This window comes from Rhea pennata, chromosome 7, assembly GCF_028389875.1.
Source record: "Rhea pennata isolate bPtePen1 chromosome 7, bPtePen1.pri, whole genome shotgun sequence".
Taxonomy (NCBI): Eukaryota; Metazoa; Chordata; class Aves; order Rheiformes; family Rheidae; genus Rhea; species Rhea pennata.
In genome coordinates this window covers 27,442,066-27,469,996 of record NC_084669.1, presented here as the reverse complement: position 1 = coordinate 27,469,996, position 27,931 = coordinate 27,442,066, and the positions used below count along the sequence as shown (strand labels likewise).

The following is a 27,931-nucleotide window of genomic DNA, read 5'->3' as shown; positions in this document are numbered from 1 at the left end:
CTCTCTCTCTATAGGATGAACAACAAATGGGGTTTCCAATAGCTGCACAATTGTCTATGCTTCATGGTGACACGTAGCAGGGCAGACGCTGAGATTACTGCATTTTTTTTTTGTGTATTTTTTTCTCCCGTCACTTTCATAGTCTGTGAAGCTGACAAAAGCAGTTCTGAGATGAAGAAAGCAGGGAGTGCACCATCGGATCAAGTTGTGAGTTTTTTTTTTTCTTCTTTTGTGGAAAAGGAGTGTTAAGATTCCTCGCTGTGCAGCCACACACGTGTGAACAAGTGAAAGGGATGGGGGAATACATATGGTTTCAGTTGTTCTCAAAGAGAGACAGAAGGTCATCATTGCTATTGCTTGGCAAATCAGGAGGATCCAGGTATGAAAGCAGCTCATCTGGATTTGTGAGTTCTGGAAGCAGCTATAAAATATAAAGATAAAAGGAAAATTACAGATAACAGAAACGTAATGTTGAAAAAAGGGGATTAAATACTGCACATTCCTGGAAACTTGCTTTCATATGTACGTATCTGAATAAATCAGAAGACTGTGACACAAACCTAACACCCTAAAATGATACAGTATTCACTTGGTTGGGAAAGCCTGTGTAACTCCTTTTTAAACCTGAGTTACACTATCATTTCAGGTAGGATTTCTTAATCTACCACCTCCATTGCAAAGTTAGTTCGTCAATAAACAAAGTATATCTCCTGGCTAGTGCTGCTGACACAGACTTCTCGATATATGCTAGTTACATACGTTAGTTTCATATAAAACACTGCATAAAAACTTCACACATGCAGTCTGAGTAAGATGCATTTGAGCTTTACAGAAGATCAAAGACGACCGGCGTACCTGACTCGCAGCTCGCAGGCGGTGTGACGACCACCTCAAGCCCCCGTCGCTCTGGCAAGAGGCAGCCCTGCCCTCTCCTCACCCCCCCCCCCACCCCAGACACCCAGCGTCCCTCTCCAGCCCCTCCGGCCCCCGCCTAAGCTTTGGGGCAGAGCACTGGATCAGGGAGGTCAGCTAGGGTTCAGAGCAGCCCAGTGAAACAAGAGAGGGAAACGAGAAGAAAACAGTGCGGAGGAGTCCGGGAAGGAGTGACAAAGCGGGGGTGAGTCCCTTCTCCTTCTGTGACAGTGATGGCTTACAGTGCTTGCAAGTGCTCATTTGACTACAGCATTACATGCAATTTAAGACATTTTAAAGGGTCAGGGTATAACACCCCTGAACAGGTGATGCACTAGCTCATCTCCCACCGTGTTTGCAAGTATCAAAAGGAATAGGCTTCTTATTCATGTTTTTACTAACACGGTGTTTCAAACAGAGAGTGTTATTTCCAAACATTGCTCAGACTCTTTTTGATCTGACAGATAACAAGGCAAATTGTAACTACTGGGTGTTGTAACAGCCCACGTTTCTCAGTTTATTCTGCATCTCACCATGTCCTGATAAAAAGCAAAAGTGTCATATTTAAAAAAGGGCAGGGAAGAGTTTGTAATAAGCTCCCTTTACATTCACTTCAAGTTGTTCTACAGTTTCAAATACTATAAAACTAGAAGCTTGACTGCATCACACATAGCATGCTAGTATTATATTTATAGCCTTCTATTACTCCTGTGCAAATGCAGCCTCACCTTTTAATGTTACATGCACACATTTTTAAATAAGCTGAACATGAAATGTAAAAAGAAGTTTATTACTTCTTAAGCATATTTTTAAAAAATGTGATGTCAAGTTTATGTAAACTGAATCTCACAGAGGACTTTTTTTCTCAAAACACCTCTACCTTTTATTCAATTACATACATGAAAGGCAAAAATGCCACTGTCATAGTACTAGACCAACAATACGGGGCATTTAAACACAGCTGTTCCATCTGCTATCATAACCTTTTATGACTACCTAGTACAGAACCCCATAAGAAAACTGTGGCCCCAATGAACAACATGTAGAAAGTAAAAATGGCTCAATTTGTCATACAGATTTTACAATTCAATTAATTCTTAAAAAATAACGCAGTATCTCTGAGATTCATTCTTGTATGCAGGGGATCTTTTTTAGAAAGGTAAAAAGTTTTAAACAACATACTCAGTATCCCTCAAGATGAAATCCTCTAAGTTTTTTGAGGGTGCAATTAATATGAAGCAGCAATGGCAAAAATTCAAGATAAAATGTTTCTAAAACCCCCAATGAAGTTATATCTAATTTTCACTAGCCAGTGGATATTTTGCCACAATACTAGAGTGGAGAGGGGGAGAAGAGCAGGGGGAAGGAGAGGGCCGAGGGCAGTGCTTCTGAAAATTAGCAGGGAATTTCTGGATGCTGGAGCGTTTCCGGACCCCTGGATACACTGAGGTGTACCACACACAGTCTCCAGAGCCACCTGCCCGGCCAGCCTGCGCACCAAGGGGCAGCACGGGCTCCGCAGCTTTCTCGGTGGCTGCAGGAGCAGGAATGCCTGCCGCATCCGGCCTCCCCGTGGATCGGAAGGGCCAGAGGGCTCATCCTGCCTTCAGCCTTCTTCAGCTGCCTGAGGAAACAGCGCTCGCAAAGGCGTGCATTTCGATGGGGCTGAGGTCGTGGTGCGGGAGCAGAAGGAAGAGACACAGAGGAGAACAAGGGGGCTGTGTGGGGAGAGGTGGTGGCTGCAGGAAGGTACTAGGGCTCGGGGGCAGACTTGGGAAAATACACCTGATGTTGCTAAACCAAGCACTTTAATACCTTAATAGCCTACGTGGTCATTTGAGTCTCGTATCTCCGCTGTGCAAACACAAGAACAGGTTGCTCGTATGAGGTACACCTTTTTTAGCCAGGTTGAACCTCTGAGTGTGTTGCACTGAGGTGTAAGGAATGAGCACGGCGGTGCTCAGCAGGGAGCAGACCACGGCTGGTGGATGCTCGTGGTACCTTCCATAGCTTGTGTTCAGTTCACAGATTATGCTGCACAGTATTTTGTTCAGCCTATTTCCCCACACAGCCATTAAAGGTTAAACCCATTAAAATAACTCATCCGCTCATGGTTGAGCTCACATATATTTCAAAGAACTCCACTCCCCACTTTCTACAGCACTGACCTTCTCACTCGGCTAAGATAATTTCAGTCTCCTATTAAGAATCCTGTGTAGCTCTATCAGTGATAACCACTGTGCTATGATAAAACGTACAGGTTTTTCTACTTTGCTTTTCACTAAGGAATGAGCGTTGACCTGTAACAGCATACTTGTTATTTAATTATTTATGTGAAGAGAAAATGACATTTTTATTTGACCTGTTAATATTATTCACACAGGTTCCTTAGGGGTTCGGACCTCTAACTGCCACATGACCTATCGTTCCCAAAGGGTTTCCAAGTGACGCTGCTGTGTGAAACAGCAGCTTGGTTCATTCAGAAGTGACTCCACCTAGAACGTATCACAGGAGTTGGAGCATCTGTCTGTCTCCTTCCTCCTTTCCCTTCCCTCTGGGAGCCTACCTAAGGGCACAGTGCTACTTCGTGACAGGGAACATTTAGGTGTACCACGACAGTAAATACAGCTATAAATCTGAGGCACAAAGGTGAGCACTTCCGTAAGAAAATTACATCGTGCAACAGACTTTGGAACAGACAGCAGATACGAATACGGTAACACAGGACTCAAACAGAAATCCAACCCTAGCGCTAAGAAATTTAAACCCAGCGATGCACTTGTTTAACCAGAAGGATTCCTCAAGCCAGTCCGTTTCTGACACTACTGAAGGGGCACTAAGAGGCAGAAGGCAACTTTTGGCCTTAAACTAGGCAAATAGTTTACCTTCGTTTAGTCACGAGCTGCCGTAAATACTAAGGAGCTAGAAGACTTTGTCGTCGCTAATTTTCCTGCTGGGATCGGCCCTGCGTCTTGGGAGCGCGGGCTTCTGCTGCTGGGCGTGCAGCGTGTGCGTGCGCCGCGCACGCAGCCCCGCCAGGGCCGGGCAGGACGGGGCAGCGGCGCTGGCGGCCGGCCCCCGGGCAGCGCGTTCCTCCTCCTGTCCAGGCAGCGAATCCCGCCAGCTCCGACGCCTGGACCGCTGTCCTGAGCGGCGCCTGCCTCCGCGTCGGACAGCGCGCGCGTCGTGCCGCTGCTCGAGCGGCGAGGTTTCACAGCAAGCCAGGAGCGCCCGGCCACCTCGGCCGCAGCGCCGGCGTCTACGTACCAAAGCGTGGGGCGATGGCGTGTGCTGAGCGAGCGGCTCCCGGCCCCGCTCCCCGCCCTCCCGCCGCGGTGGGAAGCGCACGCTACGGCAGGCAGATGACGGTATGACGCAGACTTACATCCAGCGAGGGCTCCGGCATGTCAGGCGCTCCCTGTCCACCAGCCTGACCCTCTAAGGCTGAGGAGGGATTAAAGGTCAGGTCACTGTGTGGATGGTTGCTAGAAGCGGCCGGGGGCGGCGGCCGGGGCTGCTGTGCAGGAGGCCCGCTGTGATGTAATGGCTGCCCTGACTGGCTGCTGGGGTGAGGGACGTGCAAACCTTGCTGCATGGAACTATGGGACTGATCAGTGCTGCCAGGATGAGGGATCTGCGGAGGAGGAAAAAAGCAGGAAAAGAAAGTGAGGCCACAAGGTACAGTGCTCGAGGTGCCTGACGCTGTAACGGCATGTTAAAAAAGAAACGGATCAAACAAATCGAAAAAGGAAACCAAACGGAAAAAAAATACAAAGCGCAATCGGAAACGAAAACTCCATATCCCAACGCCGGAGGAAACGCTCCGGCTCTTGGAAGGTTATTTGCAAGGGGGAGATAAACGCGCTGGGTTTGTGCTGGCGGTTGCTTCCCTGTGATGTGGGAAACGGCACTTAAAGATGCAGGATAACAAACCCCAAACGGGGAAGGAGGCTTACGGTGCTGCTGGACGTTAGCAAGGCAGCTGTCTTTTCCCCTGAAAAACTCCATGAACGACTGGAGAATTTGCAGAATAACGATCCCTGCGCCGGGGAACCGATTAACCGAGCAAAGGTGTGATTTCTGCCCGGATTCCTTATCGAGCAGCTTTCCTGATGCTGCAGCCTGTTCTCGTTCCAGATCATTGCAAACATCCAGCAACCCCCCCCCTTTTTTTTCCCCTCGGTTGGTGGGGGGAGAATGTAACATCTCTTGCGAGGGCAGAAGATTTTCCTAGCCGATATCCACTGGTTCAGATGACAGAAAATGATCAGGTGCCCCCGTTAGGGAGTTCCTCACCCACCAGCAGAGCTGCCAGAGGCGACTGCGCACCTGCCGGCAAAGCAAAACGCGTTGGCTTGAAGTGGGCAAAGACCGCGCAGAGAGCGCACTCCTACTGCACATTCCCACCCGGGACAGGCCAGGTTCTCTAGCAAACCACATGAGGTTAGACTTGGTGGTTTTTATGTTTTCTGTGGGGAATAAACCACCAAACCAAATGCATCTCCCAAAGCCCATTACGGAAGGAGGAGGGGGAAAATCTTTCTCACATTACAGAGAAGCAACAGAAACGCACAAGCCGAATTCTTCCTTCTGCTACATGTCACCTCTAGTGCTGGTGTGTTCTTTGGAACTTGACTTTGGTGCCATGAGAAAGAAGTATATGAACGTTTTAGAATCAGTTGTCTCATGTTAATTGGGTATATGGAGAAGCAAAAAATGTAAACATTTTTTGAGGAATGCTACACATTGCCACAAAGTGGAGCTGAAATAAAAGAACAGATACATACAACAACAGCATGAAATTCATCCAGCCAAGCCAACAGAAACCAGCAAAATGCTATGTCAGCATTCACCCTTTCATATCACAGCAAATTGCAAGGTTATTTTAATCTTAACCTTCCATTGTGGCAAGTAAAAGGGAGGTTATTACAAAGCTTTATTAAAATGTTTCCAAAAAGTAAAAAAAAAAAAAAAAATCACAGAAACAGGCATTTAAAAAAATCACCTCTGCACACTTCTGAAGACTGAATATTGATACATTGGGACACTCATTCTCAATTTTATGGAGGTCCTTTGAAATAGTTTGCTAGAATGAAGGTTGGTGAAAATGAGCAGGATTCTGTCTTTAACAGTGTACTCAGGCCTCTTTCCCATGTGAGAGTTTAAAAGAACTGTTAAAGGTACTGATGCACTATTCTCTCCATCACGGTCACAGTTTTACTACTTAAAAGGTATTATATAACATCACTGCTGTTACTTTAGGGGAAAACTTGTACAAAATCTGCCCATAAACCACACTTTAATGTAAATGAATCTACAACCTAGAAACTTTGCAAATGTACAGGTCAAAGTGGACAATTAGTTTATGTCTGTCCAAACTGTTTTCCTGTGCTGTTTCCTTCTCCATTCATCGAGGACATGTGCAACAAAGTGGGGAAATTAAGAAGGCTTAACAATAATAAAAAGTAACAAGCAATTTAAGACAGTGTTGATAAATCAGGAAAAGAGTTTCCAAAAAGCTAGGATTATCTCAGAAAGTCTCAATTTCTCTCCAAATATACAAAGCACAAGTCATGCTGTATGTTTATAAAACATGATTATTTAAACCAAGAGGCAGTCATAAGTTCTCAGACATGCTTCAGAACAGATAAACAGGTTAGAAATTTTATATATGTATAGTATATATATGTATAAATACAAACATATAAACCCCCCATATTTAAATATCGATACATATATTTTGTCAGTCCGGCAGTATCTTGGGCCCTGGGATAACCGCTGGATATTATTTGTTATAATACTGAGGGATATCAGTCTTAAACAGTCACTGTAGGTTCTAAATCCATCTTTCTTAATACCTATTCATCCAAGACCATGTACTCCACTAGTCCACCTGTGAGAAAGCAAAATGCTCAGGAGTTTAACATTTTTTCTATTTGCGTTCAGCTAACTTATGGTAAGTTCACAGTGGTGCAGAAACATACAATCTGGGCATCTTCAGCTCATGTCTGCAAATCCCATCATTTTATTTTAAAAACACTAACCCACATTACATATGCAAAGTCTAATAAAGTTGCCCTTGTTTATACAGCACAGTAATTCCAGAGATTCTTTTTTTAAGAGCGTAAACTTTGGCACTCTTAAAACATTTACAATCTGTAAAAGAAAAGTTTATAGCAGAAGCACCTATATTTCCAGTTTATTAGCACAAACCAGCACAACTCTTTATAAGCCTAGGAGTGACTTGCGTAGAGCAAGGGGACTTGCCAGCTGAAGACAATATTCCTTTGATCTCAGGAGAAAGTTGATAGTGGAAAAAAGATCAGCAGGTTAAGTCAATTGTTTATACCTCACTTCACTACTGAGGTTACGGTTTTACCGGCTCTGCCCGCTGTGCTGGCTGGCAGGACCACGAGAGAGGCCGTCCTGCCCTGCCGCCGTTCTCAGCCACTCGCTCCCATCCGTGCCCTTGTCACCAGGCGCGCTCTTGCAGATGTGTAGTAAACTGAACTGGGGAACCGATATGGATCAAAGCTAAACATTTGTTTTGTTTGCTGGATTAGTTTTCAACCACATCAGTACCCTTATCCAGATCACTTCATGGCTGCAATAACACTTGTGTTGGTGTAGGAGAGAGGAAAAGTGAAAATAAAAACAAGGGTGATGACATCTTTTTACAGCAGTACCAGCTCATACCAGCTTAACATGTATACAAAACTATGGCCTGACCATTCAACGCTCAATCATGTACCACCTCTTACACTCTCTTTAGTGATACGCTAGGAATACCCGTGAATTCATCTTTGCTTGAAACCTGTTTGCAATTCCTGAAAATAAAAATGATGCGATTGCAGCAGCTATCTGCAGTTCTCAGAACACTTTACGCTGGGGAAGGTGGTATTACCTCTCTTCTAGCCACATGTCAAATCTTGAATTTTTCTTCTTCCTACAGGAGTGGAGCACCAGTGCTGACAGAAGACAGTTCCAACAGCCCAGTCCCTGTTACCAGGATCAGACTAGCTACATCTGACAAACGGACCTGCATCTCTTGGAGTGACCTACAGAGCATGGCTGGGGTGATCAACTTTCTCTGTCTACTTTTATGTGAAGGCCACCACATAAATCTTCATAATGGGAAAATTAGCAATTTCCTCAGCAGCATTCAACACCAGTCAGGTTCAGCTAGAGACAGGCCACTGGTCTAAACAGATCAAATGTCTGTTCTTGACTGACCCTATAAACATGAAATGGTCAAAGTGAACAGTAGATGAAAACAAAATACGCCTTAAATGCATAGAGACAGAAAACTAGACAGAGCACAGCCAATCTCTTAAAATTACAGTTCAATTAGGCAGTGTGATTTATAGTTACTTTAATATAAAGATGCCTGTCTGAAGACATTCAGTTATGCAATTTAAGAAATGTGTTAAAGTCATGCTTTTCTCAAAAAGCAGTAATTTTAAAGCTGCATTTCCTGAGTGTCTGCTACAGGCAGCTAATTTTTTGAGGGAGAAGAAAGGAAGATGATAAAAAGGAAAGGGGAAAGCAGAGACTTTATAGTACTAAAATAGCTATATTAAGGCACTAAAAGTCCTTCAAACACACCCTAAAGACTTTCTGGCCACATTCACAAGGTCAATCCAATTCCTTTGTGGTAATAGGCCTGGAAACTGATCCTTATTAGAGAAAATTAACCATTGACATAAACTAGGTGGAGGCTGCTTTAGTGACACTTGCCTTTTCTAAAGAGCATGCCTTGCATATCATGGTAGAGGAAGGTGAAAAATTGAGACAAGGGTTTACTTCAATTGCCAGCTATCATAAGCAAGTATCAGACCTACCACAGATTGTCCCAGAGAACCAAAAATCTACTAACATTTGTTCCACAATCCCCTTACAGTTCTGCAACACGCAGAGCCTTGGGAAACTTTTGCCCTTGTTATTATCTGTAAGCGGTATAATTTACAGAAAGCCGCAAGTTCTTTACTTTCATTTTCAACCACTTCAGAAATTTCACTGGGGTAACTACACTAGCAAAGGTGGAGTAGTTAATGCTGATGAAGTCAGTTGGTAATCCTGCCTTAGGACCTCTTTTAAGAGTATTTTGTAACGGGAGGCAAAGAAGAATTCCCTGTGGCTTTGATTCAAAGGAAAGCAGCTTTGCATGGATGATGCAGGTTGGTAGCAGCTCCCCTCAGTACGATACTCCAACACTACACAGTCGGTTCTGATGCAGATAATTCCGACTGCTCGTTATGGTAGGGTGCGTGGAATTTGCCAAAGTAAAACTAAGCATACAGCACGCTTGTACTGTTGTTTATTAGCCTGTCACATGGTAAAGTCATTAAGATTTCTGGATGCTTCCTTTGCAGACAGTCTTCTGTTACTTGGGATCTCTCCAAGCTATTCTAAGAACTCCCTCTCTGCTCCCCTCCTATTTCTCACCATCCTTCTTGGAAAACCCACTGCCAGCTAGAAGAGACATTGACAGAGCAGGCTTGTACTAAGCATCTGCTTCCACATTTCCTCATTACATTCTGAAATTGTACTTTCTAGTACTCACTAAAGACATGGCACAACTGACTTGTCAAGGTAAACATTCTTCCCATGCAATAACAGCACAGTATAGAGCCCTTCCCTGTAACTTAAATGAATATAAAAGGATATATATACACCCATGCACACACCACACACAAAGTTAAAACAGATGACTAGCCAAGCCTAAGACCTAAATGCTGCTGGTAGCTTTCCTATTGCCTTAGTTGCTGCAGGACTGTATTTTCTCGATATAAAGCTCTGTATATAAAACTCAGTGCTCTGAGCAAGCTGCCTTTCCAATGCACAATTCTGCCTCTCCACTTAGGATCTGAGGAGTCTCCATTTTTCAGTCGCCTACTCTCAGAGCAGTGGCAGCATCTCTCCTAGAAAGCTGCAGTTTGCCCCGTTACCAACACCTTAAAGGTACCTGTGATTCTGCCTGGGGAGAATTCTCCCTCAAAATGTTTTGATGCAAATGTTGCCCTAAGGGACAAAGCCAGGCAAGACACCGTCCCTGCTTTGAAGTCAGTTAGTGTCTTGCTATAACAAGCTCTCTGTTGAGGAAGGATGTTCGCAGACCTGGTTGGTCTAGAGAATTATGTCTATTTTTTTTTAGGTGTTAGAGCAAAGCATGATTAACACAAGAGCCAAAGAGCCACGTTGTCTTTCAGCTAAACAAGCTCAAATGACAATTCAAAACGATCAGAAATGCTTCTCCACACGCTCCAAAATGCCACAAACTGAAAATGGCACTTCTGACTCTACTTCTCAGGACTACTGCATTTCAAGTACTGCCAAAGTTAGGAATCCACAGAAGATAAGAGCAATTCACAAGCAAGGTCCTCCAGTCGGGCAAGTGCTCTCTATCCCCGCAAAGAAAAATCGACATCCTTAGCACCGTTACTTACAGATTCCTGCATGGGGTGACTGAGAGGTTTGTCAAGAGCTGCCATGCTGCTGGGCATGTCTGGGGGATGTGACAGCTGTGGCCCATGCATGAAGTCATTCATAGACGTTCCACCAGGATTCCCATGCGGAAAATCAAAATTGCCATGACCTTGGTAACTGTTGCCTAGAAGAGAAACAGACACTGCTGTGAAAGAAACCCTTCATTTCCTGACATTGATCTCGCAGAGTATCTTTCAAAAACTGTGCAGTACGACACCCTCCCTGCACAGCATTAGACCAGTGCAGCGCGCGAGGGTAGCCCGAGCGCTGAACACGACGACGTGGCACTCCACTGCTGGAGCGAACTGGAGGAACAGGGAGGAAAAACTGGCACTCGGCTTTCAAATTCTGGGTACTGTCAAGACTATAAGGAGTCCATCATAGTCATCCACGCACATTATGTAACTGCTTGAAAACTGCTGTCATTTTGAAAAACTACTGAGTCACCAAAATTAACTTAAGCAAGATGAGAAGTCAAAGGGATATTAAATTCTACGGAATATTTGCATCTGGAGGTATCTCAGTGCAAGTACGACTGACTGCCCAAGTCCAAAATCATACGTAGGGCACCTGAATTCCTTTTATATACACTCAGCACTTCCATACACTCAGTAGCTTCATTGAATTGCTTCAGTTCTTGATGAAACTAATTGGCAGATCAGGAAGTTGCCACAGTACCAGTTCATACCACAGCATCTGTTTTACCTCCTCCTCTTCAATGTAAACATGCAGCTTCCATTTAGATAATGCAGAGGAGGTCTCCATGCCTAATTGAGGTCTGTGATATAATTCTCCTTGTTCTCACAAAACTTAATAAAATTCACTCGGATGTCTGGAAGCAGAACAATGACAGTCCCTATAGGGAACACATCTATTCTTCTGATTTTCAGTGTTACAAACTCACTGCCTGTACCCAGTCTTTCAGAATGCGGACAGGCAAATTCCTAAAAGAAAGTCAGTGAGCTTATGAAACCGGTTTAACTTCAGCCTGAGACCAAAGCACGAAAATTCTACGCCAATTTGGAATAAATAGTCAGGATTAAACCCTCAAACATTTACTACTTGGTAACAAGTCTGGAGACCTCTACTTATCTGCAGGACAAGCATTGTATGAACACGATCAGTATGTTTTATGTTCCTTATCACCTCAGCCCAGTGACCGTCACCTTAATTCTAAAGCAAGCAATTTATCAGAGTACAGGGAATGTCTCTCCATATTCTTTTCTGTTCGGGTCCCTCTGTCAACACTTCCAACCGAGAGGACAACTCTGGTGGTTTATTTGGTACAAACAGTGAAAATTGAAATGAAGGCACTGAGTCTTCATATAAGCCCCCAAATGGATGATATTGAGCTCTGAAATAATAGAATAGCTTTGGAGCTTGCACGGAGAGCCCGCAGTTTGTCAGCCGAAGTAGAACAGCTTTAAATGTTCAAGTCAAGAAGGGACTTTGTCAAACTGAAGTATCTGCATCACTTACTTTTCAGCACAGCTCATCTTAAGTAGAAGTTTAATCTCAGAGGAATAGGAGTCATTAGCCATGCAACAGTATTTCTCAAAGAAGTCAGGACTTTGATCTATCATGTAAATACGGTAGAGCCTTTCTAATTCTCACTTTGTTAATCTGCAAATGGATAAGTCTCGCAGAACGTAACTGGTCCTGGAAAGATTTAATAGCAGGCAGCTACAGTAAAGTCTTCTATTACTAAGTATTTGTTTTATTTACAAATTATATTTCTGTATGCTTACTGTTACACTCAAATAAACAAACATACACCACACATGTCAAGGCAGTAGTAATAATAGTAGTATTTTGTTCTAGAGTGCTTCTAATCAGAGGACATTACATAATTCTAAGTTTCACTGCACATCTCGGTGGAGAACGAAGATGCAAGCGGTATGCCCAGGGAGAGACAGACCTGTAAAGACATTTAGGATAATCTGGTGCCCTGTGGGGATATGCCTGTAGCAGGAGGAGGAGTGTGAGTTTCAGCATCGATGAGTCGGGAGTCCAGGGAGCAATGACTGCCTCTGCTACAGGACCTACAGGGGAGGCTGGGAAATAACAGTCTAGGCAGTAATTGCTGAACAACCCCTAACCTCCAATTTACATGACTACTGTGTCCACTTCTAAGTAAAAGGTATGGTAAAGATCATAAAGAATAGACAGCTCTATTCTCATGTTCTGACTGCACTTCACTCCTACTAAACGAGTGAAAAATTTGTGATTCAGTGCTCTTGGCTTTGTTATAGTAATCATTCATCTGTTTGAAAACCTAAAAAGTTTTATCATCTGTCATCAGTTTTGCAGTCATTGGAGTAAATTAACCATATTTTGCATGCAATCTATATTTTTCTTCAAACGCCTGCAAAAAGCACATATATCACCTTGTAATCAATTTGGGGATTCTGATGGTGTGAACAGTTGGTCTTTTCTCAGAGCTGAACTGAGTCATATCAGATTACTTGCAAAAGGAACAGTCTCTGGTTTCATCTCCTTAGAATTGTCACTGTAATTTAGTTACTCACAATATATCAGCCATTGGAAAAGATATTTCCACTGCCTGTATTTAGTTCAATGTTTCCCAAACTGGGAACATGTGGCAGAAGAACTCAAAGGTCATTTTCCAATGCAAAGGTGTTAGCAAAGCAGAGAAGGGCTCTTAAAAAGTCATCCACATTCAGAGTGGCCTACAATAACTCCTAATGTCATCACCTAGCCACTGGCGAAGCTTACTTGCCCAAGCCGTTAAGAGGACTAAAAGGTCAGGTTCTCTACTTCATAACCACTGCAGTACCAGGAGCCTTCACTTGAATCAGAGGGGAACAGAAGGAAAATGGACAGAAAAAAATGAGGAAAGATGTATACTGTGGCAGGCCACAAATATATAAGGTAACATAAAATGTCTATTGATTTGGGGGCTGCATAGCAATAAATATGACAATCACCTATTTACTTATTCAAAGACATTTTCCTCTAAACAGATGAATCTTAAGTGAAAGGACTGATGCAGAATTTCAGAACTGCAGCTGTATACATTTTGCTTTCCACGTAAATCACTAGGAGAAGGGCATTGATGTACCTGAATCTCATGGCTGACTGAACCAATGGTTTCTAGAATAACTACCTAGGCACTCAAAACTGTAAAACTAACCTTGGTTACCATAGTCAGTGGAGTTGTTGCCTCCTGGAGGAGGTGGGAGGGATGGGTAGGGTGAAGGGCCAGGACCCAAAGCTGCAATCATCTCCATCACATTTGGCATGATCATCTGGCTTGGACTCATGGTTTTAAATCTTTTAGAGGGAATGCCATCGGGGTCATCTTTGATGTGAATGTCTGACTTTATAGGAACTGGCCTCCAACTGCAAGTTGGATCAATGGTAACTTCTTCAAACTCCGAGCTGTAAAATAACATGACAATTTTAAAGCATTAATTGTTCTCTTTTTGGTATCACTTCCGCTGAAATTGCCATAAGAAAGTGCATGGTAGCAAATGTTTCCCATTTGCACTAGTATAATACAACCTCAACATCTTTCCATCACGCAGTGTGTGCTGAAATCAGGTTTGAGAAAGCATGCTTTGAGAGTGTATTTCTGTGTATAACCACACACGTAGAGTAACAATAATGAAATCCAAACATGTGGTGTGCCACATGTTAATCAGAGGGACTTCTTATAAATACGAGAAAACAATTAATTCACTCATCCCATTCTTCCCCCTGCTTCATTGATGAGGCTGTCATCAAGATATGATCCAAACAAGATCTGTTAACAAGTAGATGGAAACTTATTTCACTAGTTCCACCAAGGAGCCATTAAATAGTACACTCAAGTTCTATCACCGAGACCTACTTTGGCTCAACTGTCTCAGTACTCATTCATGTACCTCCCAGATACTTTGTATTGGATATCAGCAATGAATAAATTCACTTACTTTTGTATAGCATTCAAAATACCCCACATATACTGGTCAACCTCCAAGCCCTCCAGCAGAGCAGTTTTACTAGAAAGGAAAAAAAAAATGTTAGACTATCTTTGTAAGTGTAGAAGTAAAGAGGGATGGAAGAATGATAGGTTAGTGCTGAAATCAGCAGACTGGCAACCACCAACTTACTATCCCTAACACATAATTTAGGAATGATTTGGGGCAAATGGTTTTAGTTCTGTATTTCCATTACTAGGACAATAGCTTTCTACATCAAGAAGATGAGAGAATGATATATTTATTAGTATCTGTGCACAAGCTGTGCACACCTTTTAAATTTTTGCTTTTATCAAAATATATTTGGGACTTAAAGTATTTTCAAAAATAGCAGATTTCTCCCGTGAGCAACAGGTAGCATGAACATTTTTTTTTAAATTGAATCCTTGTTTTTTTGAGCCACATAGTAATAGGGTTCAAAATAATTAGGTATTATAGTTTTTTATTTAGTACCAGCACAGGTAGGAGCAGAACAAAATCAAACCAAAAACAATTTAGTTGTGTAGGCACTTAAGTCTGAATTTAGGTGCTCAAACTAACAGAAATGGGACAAAAACTTTGGCCAGACTGCAGAAATTAAGAAGCAACCAGTGCTTTTAAGGCATCCAATTCTTATGATATTTTAATGCAAGCTCAGAAGACTGTAAAAGTTCAGATAGTTCAGTAAATCATCTGTACTTCAGAACAGCTATCAATCATGGGAGGGCCTCAAAAGAAGTTTGTCTGAAGCCTGTGATGTCCACAGAAGCAGTTATCCTGGACAATCCCCACCTACTTAGAGCTAACACTGCCTGACACAGCAAAGGTTGAATTAGAGACCTGCAGAGATGGAAGTACAAACTGCTACAGCTTAACTCAAGCGTAAGAGCGCTGGCTCTTCAGCTTTAGGCTCAAGAGCACTGTTGCAGCTGACGTTGCAACAAACTCACAACTCTGTGGACTGGGCACAGTAGCTGACAAACACTCAACTGACTTACAAATGTTCTGTGATTTTCTCTATCCAGTTAACTGTAAGAGCGGGCAGTCTGTAACCACTTAGAAGCTTTTTGTTCCGTTTCTTCTGAAGTGTATTAGCCCTCTGGTCAAAACAGAAGCTGGCAAGTATGCCAGAGTATCCCTCTTTCCCTTCAAGTTAGCACTCCAAATGCTTACACATTCGCAATTTCTCAGAAACCTTTACCTTTTTAAAATCAACCTTATTCTTAATGAGAATGCCCCCCACTTTCTGCTCTTACTTTAATTTGCACTTGATACTGACTTTGACCTTGGAGGATCCAACTTCATTTCCTACCTAATTACTAATCAGGCAACTAACGTTGCAGTCTCCAAAATTCCCGCTCTCCTTTAACTTCACCATTAACTGCATATCTATATGGCCTGAAGAGCAGTACCCGAGATAGAATTATTTGGCATCCTTATACCACCAGGTTCAGCTAGATGCTGAACATTTTAACACCTACATACTGAAATTCAGTAATTTGTACTTCACAACATGAAAACCACACAAAAGTAACCCCAGAATATACTAGCAGCTCTTCTACCATGGCATGTTGTCTCATGGCTACTTATGCTCTTAACTTAAAGGAAGACAACCTCCTAAGTCATTAGTTTATGAAGATACCTGTCTTGTCAATATAATTTTTGAGCTCCTTTTGAATTCTACCCAACCCATTGATAGCCTGTACCGAGAACTGTCAGATTATGTATATCATGAAAAAACATCTCCTGTTGTTCATTTTAAAATTTCCAAAAACTCAGAATGCTCCCTTAATTCATGCAATATGGCAAGAATTCTCATTGGACTTCCTTATGATATAAAGTAAATGTAATAAATTCATCTTCTGATTTCCTAGCACTTCCTTTCTTTCCTCCAAATAAATTATCTTGCTTCATAACTTTACCAGTATCATCTGATTTTGATTAAATCCTCTACAACTGCATTTCATATAGTATCTTTGCACTTACTTGCATACTGGACACCTCCAAGTTCCTCTTTCGCAGTTCAGTTGCAAGTAAGATTCCAGATCAAAGCACTATGTGGTCAGAAATAAAAAAAGAGAACAAGAAGAAATCAAGTAAAAATACTGTATTAGCTGAATCAGTTTGACTAGAGTAAACTACCTGCAATGAAAAAAAGGCTACTAATACCAAAAACTAAGCCAAACAGCTTACTTTTTCCCAGTACATTAAAAAAAAAAAAAAAAAAAAAAGGTAGTTAGGCAGGCTGATAGACACAGAAAAAAACATTCCATTAGGCTACAATAACCAAGCAAAAGGTTCTGTAACAAACCACGGCTGAGGGCATAGTGCCAGGTCGCCGACATCTACTCACCTGCACGTGCTTGCAATCATGACCCCTTGCTGGGAGCTGAATCCGCCGGAATGTGATCGGACATTTCAGAGACACTTTAATAGCAGTCTGCTCTACTCCATCCTCCCCATTTAGTGTCGCATTGCCTGAGGAAGCTGCCACACTGCTGAAGTTCCTCTTTACTGTTTAGAAAGAAGGGGTGTATACATGTGAGGAAACACATGTGCACTGGAAATTCTAATGCAGAAATCTGAAAGACCAACACTTCAACCTTTAAGGGCCAATTTAAATGACAACATATCCATTTAGGTTTATTTCATGTTTTTTAGAACATTCTCCTGTACATACAAAATACCACACACTATATCCTCAACCAACTGCCATACAAGAACTTGAAGCAGGGCTGAATGAACGGGTAAGAATATTTCTACACAGTAGGAGTTTTGAGTAAATGAAATACAAATATATGGGAAAAGCCAGGGAGATTCTCTTGGAATGGGAAAGTCCTCATTAGGAAGCTTGTGTCCCTGGTTACTTTGTTACCCCACCAAAACAGGTCTCAATATTTGAGTATACCGAGGATTTAATACAAGAACATGATCTTCTGGAAATTCCTGACAGGTACAGTTTGAAGTTTTCAGTAAATAAGCATGTATTGCGTAGAAATAGCTTATCACAACTGAATGCAGGCATTCTAGAAAGTTGGTGCACACACAGAATGAGAACTCACTCTTTGTGATACAATGTTCTGCTGGGAGGAGGCGTTTTTTTAGTAGACCTTGAAGTACGGAACGAACTGATGGCCGGTGTACTAACTGCAACACGAACAAGTGTGACTGAAAGAAAATGCATTTCGTTACTAAGAGAACCGAACACACAAGGTAAACATACTACTGAATGGAGCTGCATCCTTCCCTTGCACGTGTGACTTTGGAAGAGTTTAATGCATAAACATGAAAGTTGATTCTACTCTGCTGAGTGCATACTCCCTTAGGGATATTCTGAAAGCTGCACGGTACTTTGTTCCAGGTTGCAGGAGTGTAAAACACTTATCACTGACTACTGGCTTTAAAAAAAGGAAAGATTTTCTGCATATCCCTACCCCTTGATAATCAGAGTATACAAGGCTGATGCATTCATCTCTGGTATGAGGGTTTATTCTTAAATCCCTGTATCTCCTGACATGATCTAGCCCACCTGCCTGCCCTCAAACTATGTTGGAAGTTGCACAAACAATTTGCTGTTAATGTATCTGGAACTCACAGAACCATCTTCCCCATCACTGAGTAGTAAGAGCTCATTGTGGATTCACAGGATGCTACCTCTGCTCTTAGCCGCCAGATAAATGATGTTACATAGAAAGAGTCAGTGTGAAGTAAAGCAAAGTGGGTGGATGGTTTTCTGTCAAAGTGCCTCCTCACACTGTGACCTTGGGAGAGGTAGCAGCTTGCTTTCTTGTCAGCGACAACAGAACAGTCAAAATCTCAGACTGTAACGTGTTTAACTGTCTGCACTGTAACCACAATAATTGTTCCTGAGAGTGAGCAAACTGTGGAAAAGGAGAAAGGGGAAAGTTCACCACCACCGATGATGAAGAAGCTACTGTGTTAAACTAATCACAGTGTGATACTCTAAGCAAATAAAATTAATCAAAGCTATTACTGCACAAGTGCCTGCATCACAATAATCTACTTTTATATTAATACTTTTTAGTTACTTTTTTACACAAATACTAAATAGGCAGGAGATCAATATTCTTTCCTGCCCTAGACCATGGGTCTTTTCAGACACATTGGAAGGATGGCACTAAATTCTGCAATAATTCTGCAGCAAAAATTTCAGTATTAGCACTCTGTGTCATCATCATCAAACAAGCACCTTGCCAGAAAGATGGATGGAAAAAAGGGAGAGGAAGGCCCCCTCATTTATGGCAACATTTGCAAACTGTACTGAACAGCAGAGTCAGCATCAGCAGCTGTGAGCTCAATGTACTTACACAACAACATGCTGTGACTGTAATTTGAATCGTGTTTCTTCCTGGCTGGCAGACATGCTTTAGGTGCAGAGGTTTATGAGATGTCTTGTTGTCACCACGTTCGATGGTAAGTGGGGTTGCATTAACGCTGACCTGGACTGAAGCTGGCCAGTTTGTGTTCATTTGTCTATCTTCATGGTGATAGCACTTGAACTGTAGTTCCAAGTCAGACCTGTACAACAACCGATATATCTTTCTTCAATTTTTATTCCATATTGCAGAGAGAGGTCTTTTAGATGTTAGGAATATTTTTTCTGATCAATCAGATTATTCTTCTGGAATTACTGACAATAAAAGATATAACATACTTTCTTCATAAAAAAAAAAGTAGCAAGTCATGATGAATTAATGACCCAAATATACCCGAACACATTACAAAATTATTAATAATATTTTACACTTATAAAGGACTTTCCAAGTAAACATCTCAAACCACTTTGCAAAAACAGACTGTGGAATGCTTCTGCAGAAAGAAAAATGTTAACATCAACCAGGCCTTTCAGTGTGTTACAGCTGAGAACCAAGAAGTGATATATCGCAGCAGTTTGCATTGAAATATTGTGGATCCTTCACTACTTCAGAGCATTTAAAACAGAGACTAAACAAACACTTTCCAGGAATAATAAAGGTACAGCTGTTTCTGCCTTCGAACAGGTGAATTGACTAAGATAAATTGACCCCTATTTCTCACATCCTACATTTCTGTAATTCCAGGGCTAACATAGCTGTGAACTAAATCTCCCCAATTTAGAGTTTCTTTCAGAGCATGATTTCTTATACTAAATTCCACACACTATTATCTCCTTAAAAATTAGGCTCATACTGCCTACACTATTATCTCCTTAAAAATTAGGCTTATACTGCCTACAAGAAAGGGAGAGGCTGAGATTTAAGTTAATCATAAATTAAGTGGATAGACAGTATGACTTCAGTGTCATACATATGTATTAACAACAAATAATTTGAAAAAGAAATTTAGAAGGACATAAAGAATTGAACTGAAATGTTGGGATTCTGCTGTTCATGACAGTAAAAGATAGTTGAAATGTTCTGCCTGGTTTCCATTTTTAATGCTTGAAAACTTAGGTGCCCATTTCTTTACTTTGCCTGAAGGAAAAGATCTTCGTAAGATCCATGAGGAACCGCTCATTCAGGAGATCATCACCTTAACTGCCATTTTCCTTACTGAAAAGTTTTGACTTAATGTTGTCTTTTCTACATTCAAAAACACGTTGCCTCTAATGTAAAAGCCAAACAGATTAAAAGCATTCCTGAGCACTCTTGGGAGGTCTGCTGAAAGCCACAGCGAGGACGGAGATCAGGTGCCCCTCGTGCTCTCAGGCGCAAGGCTCACAGTGCCGGGTCACCAGTGACTGAGCTGTGCTAACACTGAACCGGTTTCAAGGCAACATTATTCCTGCCTTCCATCTTCTCTTTCTCGTAACCATGAAGACTTCCCAAAGGGGAGAAAAATAGCTGTGTCGCTATTCATTAAGTGTGTACAAGTGAAAGGTTTTGCCCAATATTTTAACTGGCAGAAAAATATTCAAAATTGGCTCCACTCCATCATTCGCTATAAAAACCAAATCCATCCACACATGTGACTAATCATTTTTTTTGGAATCCATCCAGCCTTGAGGTAAATTTGAAATGACTTCATTACAGGACCATCCCTACTCCTACCATTAACAGGCTTTCCAAAACAGCAGACCTGAACACAATCTACCTATGAGTCTTCATTAAAGTAAGTTTAAATAAAAGATTGTGTGTTTGGTGAGCTAAGGAAAAAAGAAAGAACAGATATTTAGAAACAGCCTCATGCCTCAGTGCAGCACTATAAATCTACTGAATGAGCCAGCACAATCCCCAGTAGTGATTACTTATTAATAAGAACCAGCAAATAACTGCCAAAACTCCCTATGCTGCGAGTCCTCAATGATAATGAAATGCAAGTAAGAATAACTGACCTCAGAGTAAGGTGTTAATTATTAGATGTGGCCTGCTTGGAAGCTCTCTCCCTCCTAACCCCCAGGCCACCCCACGCTGGGAAGGCGCCGCGGCAGCGAACGGCTCCTGGGTCATGCCTCATGCCTCACGCCTCGGCTCCCAGCAGCTGGGGCTGGGAGCTGAACCCGCCGCTCTGCCTCTCGCTCCCGACGTGCCACCCCAACACAAGTCTCAAACGAATTCCAGTGAACAGGATCTTCTTCCTGCTTCCTAGCTTGGAAAAAAGCTTAAGATACAAGTTGTCGGTCCTACTACCGGTTTTAAAGAACAAGGGGTATGTGATCCAGGCTAAAGAGGAACTGAATGGGAGGCGGCATAGTCGAAAACGTGCTGAAGACACAAGGTTCTACCGGCTCAGCTGTGACACCTGCAAGGCAATCTCCATACAAGAAAATGGAAACTATCTAATTTCCACAATGCACAGAGACAGCTCCAAACAGTACAATCAGCAAACAGGGTAACACTGGGATACGTTCTCAGAAAAACAGAATGAGAAAACAAAGTTATTTAGTAGTAGCTGAAAATTAAAAAAAAAAAAAAAAAAAAAAAAAAAATCATGGCTCTGGCTGTGATTTGACCTAAAGTCATTCCACAAACATGAAGAAGTCAGCACATAACCTGGAATCACTTAGGCTAATCTGAATTAAATACAATAACGTATCACCTAGAAAAACTTCTGTGCTGAAATGTAGTACTTACTGTAAGTAAAAAGCAGGAGACTTTGTTGGGGAAAGCTGTGCCCTGTCTTTCTGAACCATACTTACTTGTGGAGTCAGAAATTTAGGAAGCTAGTTTCCAAAGGTTGGAAGTATCTAAGCACTTACATTTCCAAATAGTTTTCCCAAGCCTCTGAATTAGGTCCTTTTTTAGTGTGTCATTTTTCATTATCACATACTTTGTATCATTTAATTTCAGCAGAAACTGTAATGGCCCTACCTAGCTTCTCCTTCAGTTAGCGTTTCACAGGTCACAAAGCATCTAGGATTTCAAAGTCCACAAACTGAAGTTTATACTGGTGTCAGCTAGGCATGTTCCTCATCCTTTTACCAAGGCAGAAGTGAAGGAACGATTACTTTCCAGGCAGAAAATTCTTTTGCAACAATAATTACAATTATTTTCCAGACTGCATGCAGTATGCTATCAGCAATGAGACGCAACATAAATCAGGAAGCATATTGTAATGCATTCTCTTTGGGAAGTGGCAGGTGGGAATATCCACGAGTTTAATTAAAGTGATCTTCTTCTATCTAGGCCACATTTTTTTAAGCGAAATTCACAACAGACCGAAATGAAGTTCATCTGGTCTGTCATTTTTCCATTACCGACACACGACTTCCTCGCAGCAAGACTGAACTCACCTCCACATCAGTGTTTGATGAACAGTTGGCCGTAAGTGAAAGACATGGTTACTGACTGCCAGGTTGTGCTCCAGCCGGAAGGGCTCTAATACAACACCATCTCTCACGGGAAACGTCAGACGCAGCTCATCATTGTGGTTGGCTGGGATCGAAGAGGGAGAGAAAGCGTGAACTTTCCCTTTAGCATCTGCAGTGCAATAATAATGTGTGTATTTATACAGAATAGTAACAAATGACATAGTGATCTGCTACTGGGTTTAACTCAGCAGGTTCACACAAACAAAATCACAAGTAACTACATTATTTAATTTATACAAGTGACAAGGCTCAAGCTGATAGCTATGGCAACCCCCCCTCTTCTATTTCCCCACTCTTAATAGCAGGACCCTAGCATTCTGGACCACAGACATAAACCAGGCCTGACAAGAACTTGTTTTTTATTGCTGGGTAAGTCCAGTGTCCAGGGCTGCTCTGTTAGCAGAAGACTGAGAGCAGAGCTCTTAATTAGGGCCAGCTGTGGTGACGCTTAGCTATTTTTCTGCTCTGAACTGGGACAGGAATGCCCAACCAGTTTCAGCTGCTTCATTAGCTGAAACTATTCAATGACCAATGACCAAATATTCAATTACTATTTAATCTTATAACATGAGGTTTTATAATATTTATCTTACAGCTCATTTATGAGGGCCAAATATCTTTAAATGCTACATTCTTGCACAAATAATATTGGAGGTCACCTTCCTCTACTTCATCTTTTAGCTCTCCTGAACTTCGAACATCAGTTGTAAAGTGCTAATGCAGCAGAGGACCTTTTATAGAAAATATATGGGTTCTCCCAACTCTCTAGTAAATGATATCTCCTATTGTTCATCAGTCATTTCAAAATCTCAAACATCTTGTGCCAGAGAGATCTTGTTATTCCTGCTTTGTTCCTAGCCAAATTTAGCTGTGAGGTTGAGTGGCTTTGAAAGGAACATATATCAATTTTTGGCATACTACTGAATATTCTTAAGTCGTCTGTATGGAACACAACAGAGGCACCGTTATAAATATTCACATTCTTTGCTATTTTGCAGTAATGTTCAATGAATGGCTTTGCCCTTGAGCAAAATACACCACAATGGAAGTTTATACAATAAACAAGCCTACCAAGCACACATAAAGCAACTCAAAATTAAGTGTTTTATCCTCAGGAAGCATATCAAAGGAATACTTCAGCAGTAAAATCCTTACAAGTTTAACTTTGATGAACTTTTCTGATACGCTGTTTTAGGAGTGGAGAGGGGATAGTAATCTTTCTCTTTTCTGCTCACCCACTCTGGGGAGCCTGTGCTGGTGGCTGGGCCATGCCACCTAGTACTTAACAGTCTGAGCCTCCCCAGAGCGGCAATCACACCTTGCTTCCAGACTCTGAAATGTATTTGGCATAGAACGGAGTAAATGTCTAAGGGGGCATTCTGTTTGCTACTCACTTGGAGGTGGTGGTAAAGCATTGATATTTGGCTTAATGTCAGGTGGGAATGGTGGTTTGACATCCTGGTTAGGTGACAGATATGGAGGAATATTGCTCCCTGGAGTCATAGGTGGCGTGGGGTTTCCTGGAACAGGTGAATGAGGGTAATTTGCCACAGGTACAGGCCTTGATGGCTAGAAAATAAATAACATCACATTGTTACTACAGTTGGAAAAATAAGAGTAACAAGCCTCGTGAACTGTACTGCTACGAAATACTGAAGACTGCAAGTTATGTAGGGGTGCCCCTGTCTCTGGAAGGATGAGAAACCACAGAATGCCCCCATGAGGTCTTCAGGGAAGAAGACTAGCACAGCGAAGCAGGAACTGAAACCAGCAGACCAGGCAGTTTAACTCAAGCATTGGCTAGATAGAGGCAAGACTGCTAAAGAGCTTACTGCGATCCACTGAACCTTCTCCTTCTAAAACAAACCAACCATTCCCTTCAGTCTCTCCACACCTCTGCAACTCATGCAGCCCTCTGTATCTCTTTGTCTTCCTCTCAAAATAGCCCCACTGCAAAAAAAAGCCTACGTGAATGAAAAACAAAACCCAAAGACACACAAACAGAATGTCTGTGGTCTTTTTACGTCCACCTCTCCTTTTCTCTGCCTCTGTCCAACTCATCTGCTCAGAATGAAAGCTCCATAGGTCAGGAGATATCTTTTATTCTCTGCACCTACAAAGAGCAATTTCTCTTTTTTCTTACTTTGCTGCTGAGTAAAATAAACCAAGATAAAAAATATTGTTAATTATAAATAGCAGTCACAATATTAAAACACCACTGGTTTTGTTTCTTGCAATTAAGGGGAAGGTTGCAGGTAACAGAATAAACTGATAATGATGATGTCAATTAAGTGATATTAAATGGAATGGCAACTGCACGGTATGTACTTGTAAGAGCTGCTCTACCATCAGCCCACAGGCATCAGAATGTCAGAAGATCAAATCTTTACAGGCAGCCCAAAGTATCTGGGCTTCAGATCTGATTCTGCATCTAAAAGCTGCACTGCTTTGCTGAGGGTACTAAAAAGTACAGAAGAAGAGAGCTATATTCTGAAATCTTAGAGTATTTATGTTCCCCATTATCTTTGCTTTTTTCTTTAACACATACAGTTTCCATCCCTGCAATCTGTATGGTCCAAAGATTCAGGTCCTGTCCATGGCAAAATGGAATTTTGACCTGGACAATTTCCCTTCTTGACTAGGTCTCTTGTTTCCTCATTGCTTCCAGCATAGTCTATATTTGAATGTGAAATTTGGGATATTGTTGAAAGACCAAAGATTCCTTGTTAGAAGTATTCTTAAAATCCAACTAAAATAAACACATGTAAAATGTATTAAAAAAATCCATCATTTTAAAACTTCAGACATCTTCTACCATTTTAGCATAAGTGGCTGCATTAGAATTACAGTGGCTGAGGATCTGTCTCCTTGTCATGGTCTGTCTGACAGTGCACTGCAAAAGCTGCTCCAATGCAACAAGTATTCCCTTGGGTAGATCAGTGGGCAGCCTGGTTGCAAACAGAACAGATGCTGTATATTAAATTGGGTTTTTGCTCTTTTTTCAATGCTTTTTTTTCCTCTGTGTAAATCACACTAAAACAATTCAGTTTCAAGACTAAGGTGCACCTTAGATTCTTTCAGCCTAGTTTCAAAATCAATGCAATCCAAAGATTTTAACAGCTAACATTTTAAGAGCAGGTCACACCCATTGATGCTACTCCCAATTTTTATACTCACTGGAGTATCTGTGTGCAAAAGATGCCCTCACGCCAAACAAAGATGTCAGACCTCAGCAGGTCCCCAGTACAGACTCAATTTGGAGAATCGGAAGTGTTCAGGATATATCCATGAAACAGGTTTTATGTAACATTTTTACAATTCTAATTCTCACCCAAAAAAAACAGCACAGAGGAAAAAAAAAAAAGAAAGAAAGAAAGAAAGAAAAAAAGGAAAGGAAGGAAAGGTAGGAGAAAAAGTCAAGCAAATATCATTTTAAAGATGAATTCTACAGCTGGCAGAGCCTTTAACTGTGGGCTGGCTTTAACTGTGACAACGGCCATTGTAGGTCAGAAATTGGGTCATTGCAGTGTGGAACTTGGCTATTACAAATTTACAAGATGATTTACTGTATGGTGCTGTGAATAGATCAAAAGTCCTACTATGTACTTTTTTATTCAGATACTCTGAGCACTCATAACATTAATTATATATATAAACATGCTGTATTTAAAGTGAAATAAACATTCTCCTGTAACAGCCTCAAATGAACTGCAGCAACACTCAGTTCTCTTTATGAACTGTTCTGAAGTTATAGCATGACTTGGCTGATTGATTTGATACTGTGATATCCAAGATATTACCGTAAACATTGTTTTTTTTCTTTCTTTCCTTTTACATTTACATAGTTCCTTTACAATTACATAAAAATAATACCTATGAAGTCATTCATCAGACTTCATTCTTTAACTTCTTCCAGAATGTAATCAGATAATCTATAAACTCTTACCTTGTAATACTGCCCCATGTTGACCGTTGGTGGAGGGTATTGCCCTGTGTTTTGCTGGCTTGGCATCCTCTGTCCAGGATAGCTGGGAGATGTAAGGGGTCTTGGAGGGTTGGGAGTAGGATACTGACCAGGCTGGTTTGGAAACTGGCTATTTGGTCCATACTGCTGGTTTCCATAATTTGGCTATTTCATGACAGAGATGAAAGAAAAGAAAAATCTGTTTCATGCAAGCAATTTTCTTGAATTCATTATTAGTATATATTCAACAGCGGCAGCAAAACAAACAAACAAACAATCTCCAGGTATCTGCCTCATCTTAGTGCCACTCATTCCTAAAACCAGGCCCTAATGGTTGGAGGTAAATATGCAAAACTGTAAGAGTCCCAGAAACCGAAGTAGGGTAAGACTAACCGTGTACCTTTTCCCCTGCGCTTTAATACGCGCGAGCGTGCATAAGCACAGCTTGACAGCGCTAGCAAGTACCTGCCGCTCCCCATCCACGGTACCTCCATGCTCCGCAGGACGCTGTGGCTGCAGACAACAGAACTGCTACCAACCACATGCGGTGCTCACAGTACTTCTGTGTTTTTGCAAGTGCTATCACCCCCATTTGGGGGCTCTTTTTCCGGATGGAATATGAAGGGACAGAAAGACAACGTAACCAAACAAAAGTCCTGGAAAGGGCAGAAAATGGAACCTGTGCTGTTCACAGCTTACTGCTCAGCGCAGCTGCTACCCGGGCCCTGTGCTGGGGGATACAGCAGCACCTAACGACTAAATACAAGTTAGTACTAGTCATAAGCACCTTGCTAGTGCTAGCTGGTACTGTGCTGCATTTCTGGAGTCAAAGTCATGAAAATAATAACTTTAAAGGTAATAAAACAGCAGTTTGAAAATGAACTTTAATAAGATGTCTCCATAGACAAAGCTTTCAAAAAATCAATAAGCAAACAGCATCTACTGAATTTGCACACTGCCAGCCAAACAAGCACATAATATTTAGGGCATTGTTCAGTATTAACTTCTTGCGGACATGATTATATTTACTTGCAATGACAAACCTGCTTCTGAAGCAGTAAAAAAGAGATTTACAGTTTTCCCTAAAACACGAAATCTGAAGATTAAAGCAATTATGTGAAAAGTCACATTCTGTGTTTTCTTAACTTAATTGTAAAGTGTGACAACATTTGCAGAGCAGAAAAGCCTTCCTAGAGAAACAACTCCTGCAGGAGCACATAGTATTTTTATATCTGATTTTTTACTATTTGTTAAAAAATCATTTGCAGATCAGGAAAAAACGAATCTTGACTACTTAAATGCAGCCCAATAATGAATGTTCTCTACATTCTATGCACACCATGGTACTCTTCACTGTATGTTTTCTATAAACTCTTACTACTGTTCTTGTAGTCCATGCAATATAATAATATTCAAAGTTCTACAACAGGAGTTATAGCTATTGTTGTAGTCTTACTTCAATGCAAAATTCCACTGGGAAGTTATCTCTGAAACTATCATCTGGTGGCTAGATTCATAAAGACGCTTAGGTGCACGTAGATGCCAAGAGGCAACTGGTGGGATTCTCAAAAGCATCTACTGCCTGATTCACACTAACTTTAATAGTAACTGAGGACCTTAGTGATTCTTTTTTTTTTTTTTTTTTTTTTAAAGAATCTAAAAACTCATCTACCTATATCTTGACTTGTCTAAAGGTCTTTAGAATTTTAACTTGAAGTGTCTTGCTTAAAGTAATAATACAAGTCAATGGCATTATAATTTTTTCTAGGAAACCACTCAGCTCTCATATAACAGCAT

General features: G+C 41.5%; 1 protein-coding gene across 11 annotated transcripts in view; it reads right to left on the bottom strand.

Annotated features, from left to right (window-relative positions):
- Positions 1–5: 5 nt before the first annotated feature.
- The window catches only part of ZMIZ1 (zinc finger MIZ-type containing 1), a 342,305-nt gene continuing 314,379 nt past the window's right edge, over positions 6–27,931 (bottom strand). For 8 of the 11 annotated variants that reach the window (XM_062579764.1, XM_062579766.1, XM_062579765.1 and 5 more), the window contains 12 exons: positions 26,117–26,299; positions 23,565–23,739; positions 22,093–22,279; positions 18,689–18,899; positions 17,423–17,528; positions 16,714–16,874; positions 16,347–16,414; positions 14,334–14,402; positions 13,553–13,800; positions 10,359–10,522; positions 4,298–4,546; positions 6–421 (listed from right to left, as the gene is read on the bottom strand). In XM_062579764.1, coding sequence (XP_062435748.1) covers positions 314–421; positions 4,298–4,546; positions 10,359–10,522; positions 13,553–13,800; positions 14,334–14,402; positions 16,347–16,414; positions 16,714–16,874; positions 17,423–17,528; positions 18,689–18,899; positions 22,093–22,279; positions 23,565–23,739; positions 26,117–26,299 — 1,929 coding nt within the window. In that variant the 3' untranslated portion in view covers positions 6–313. The remainder of the gene's footprint in view (positions 422–4,297; positions 4,547–10,358; positions 10,523–13,552; positions 13,801–14,333; positions 14,403–16,346; positions 16,415–16,713; positions 16,875–17,422; positions 17,529–18,688; positions 18,900–22,092; positions 22,280–23,564; positions 23,740–26,116; positions 26,300–27,931) is intronic. The other 3 variants (XM_062579769.1, XM_062579772.1, XM_062579770.1) reach the window with 2 other exon arrangements.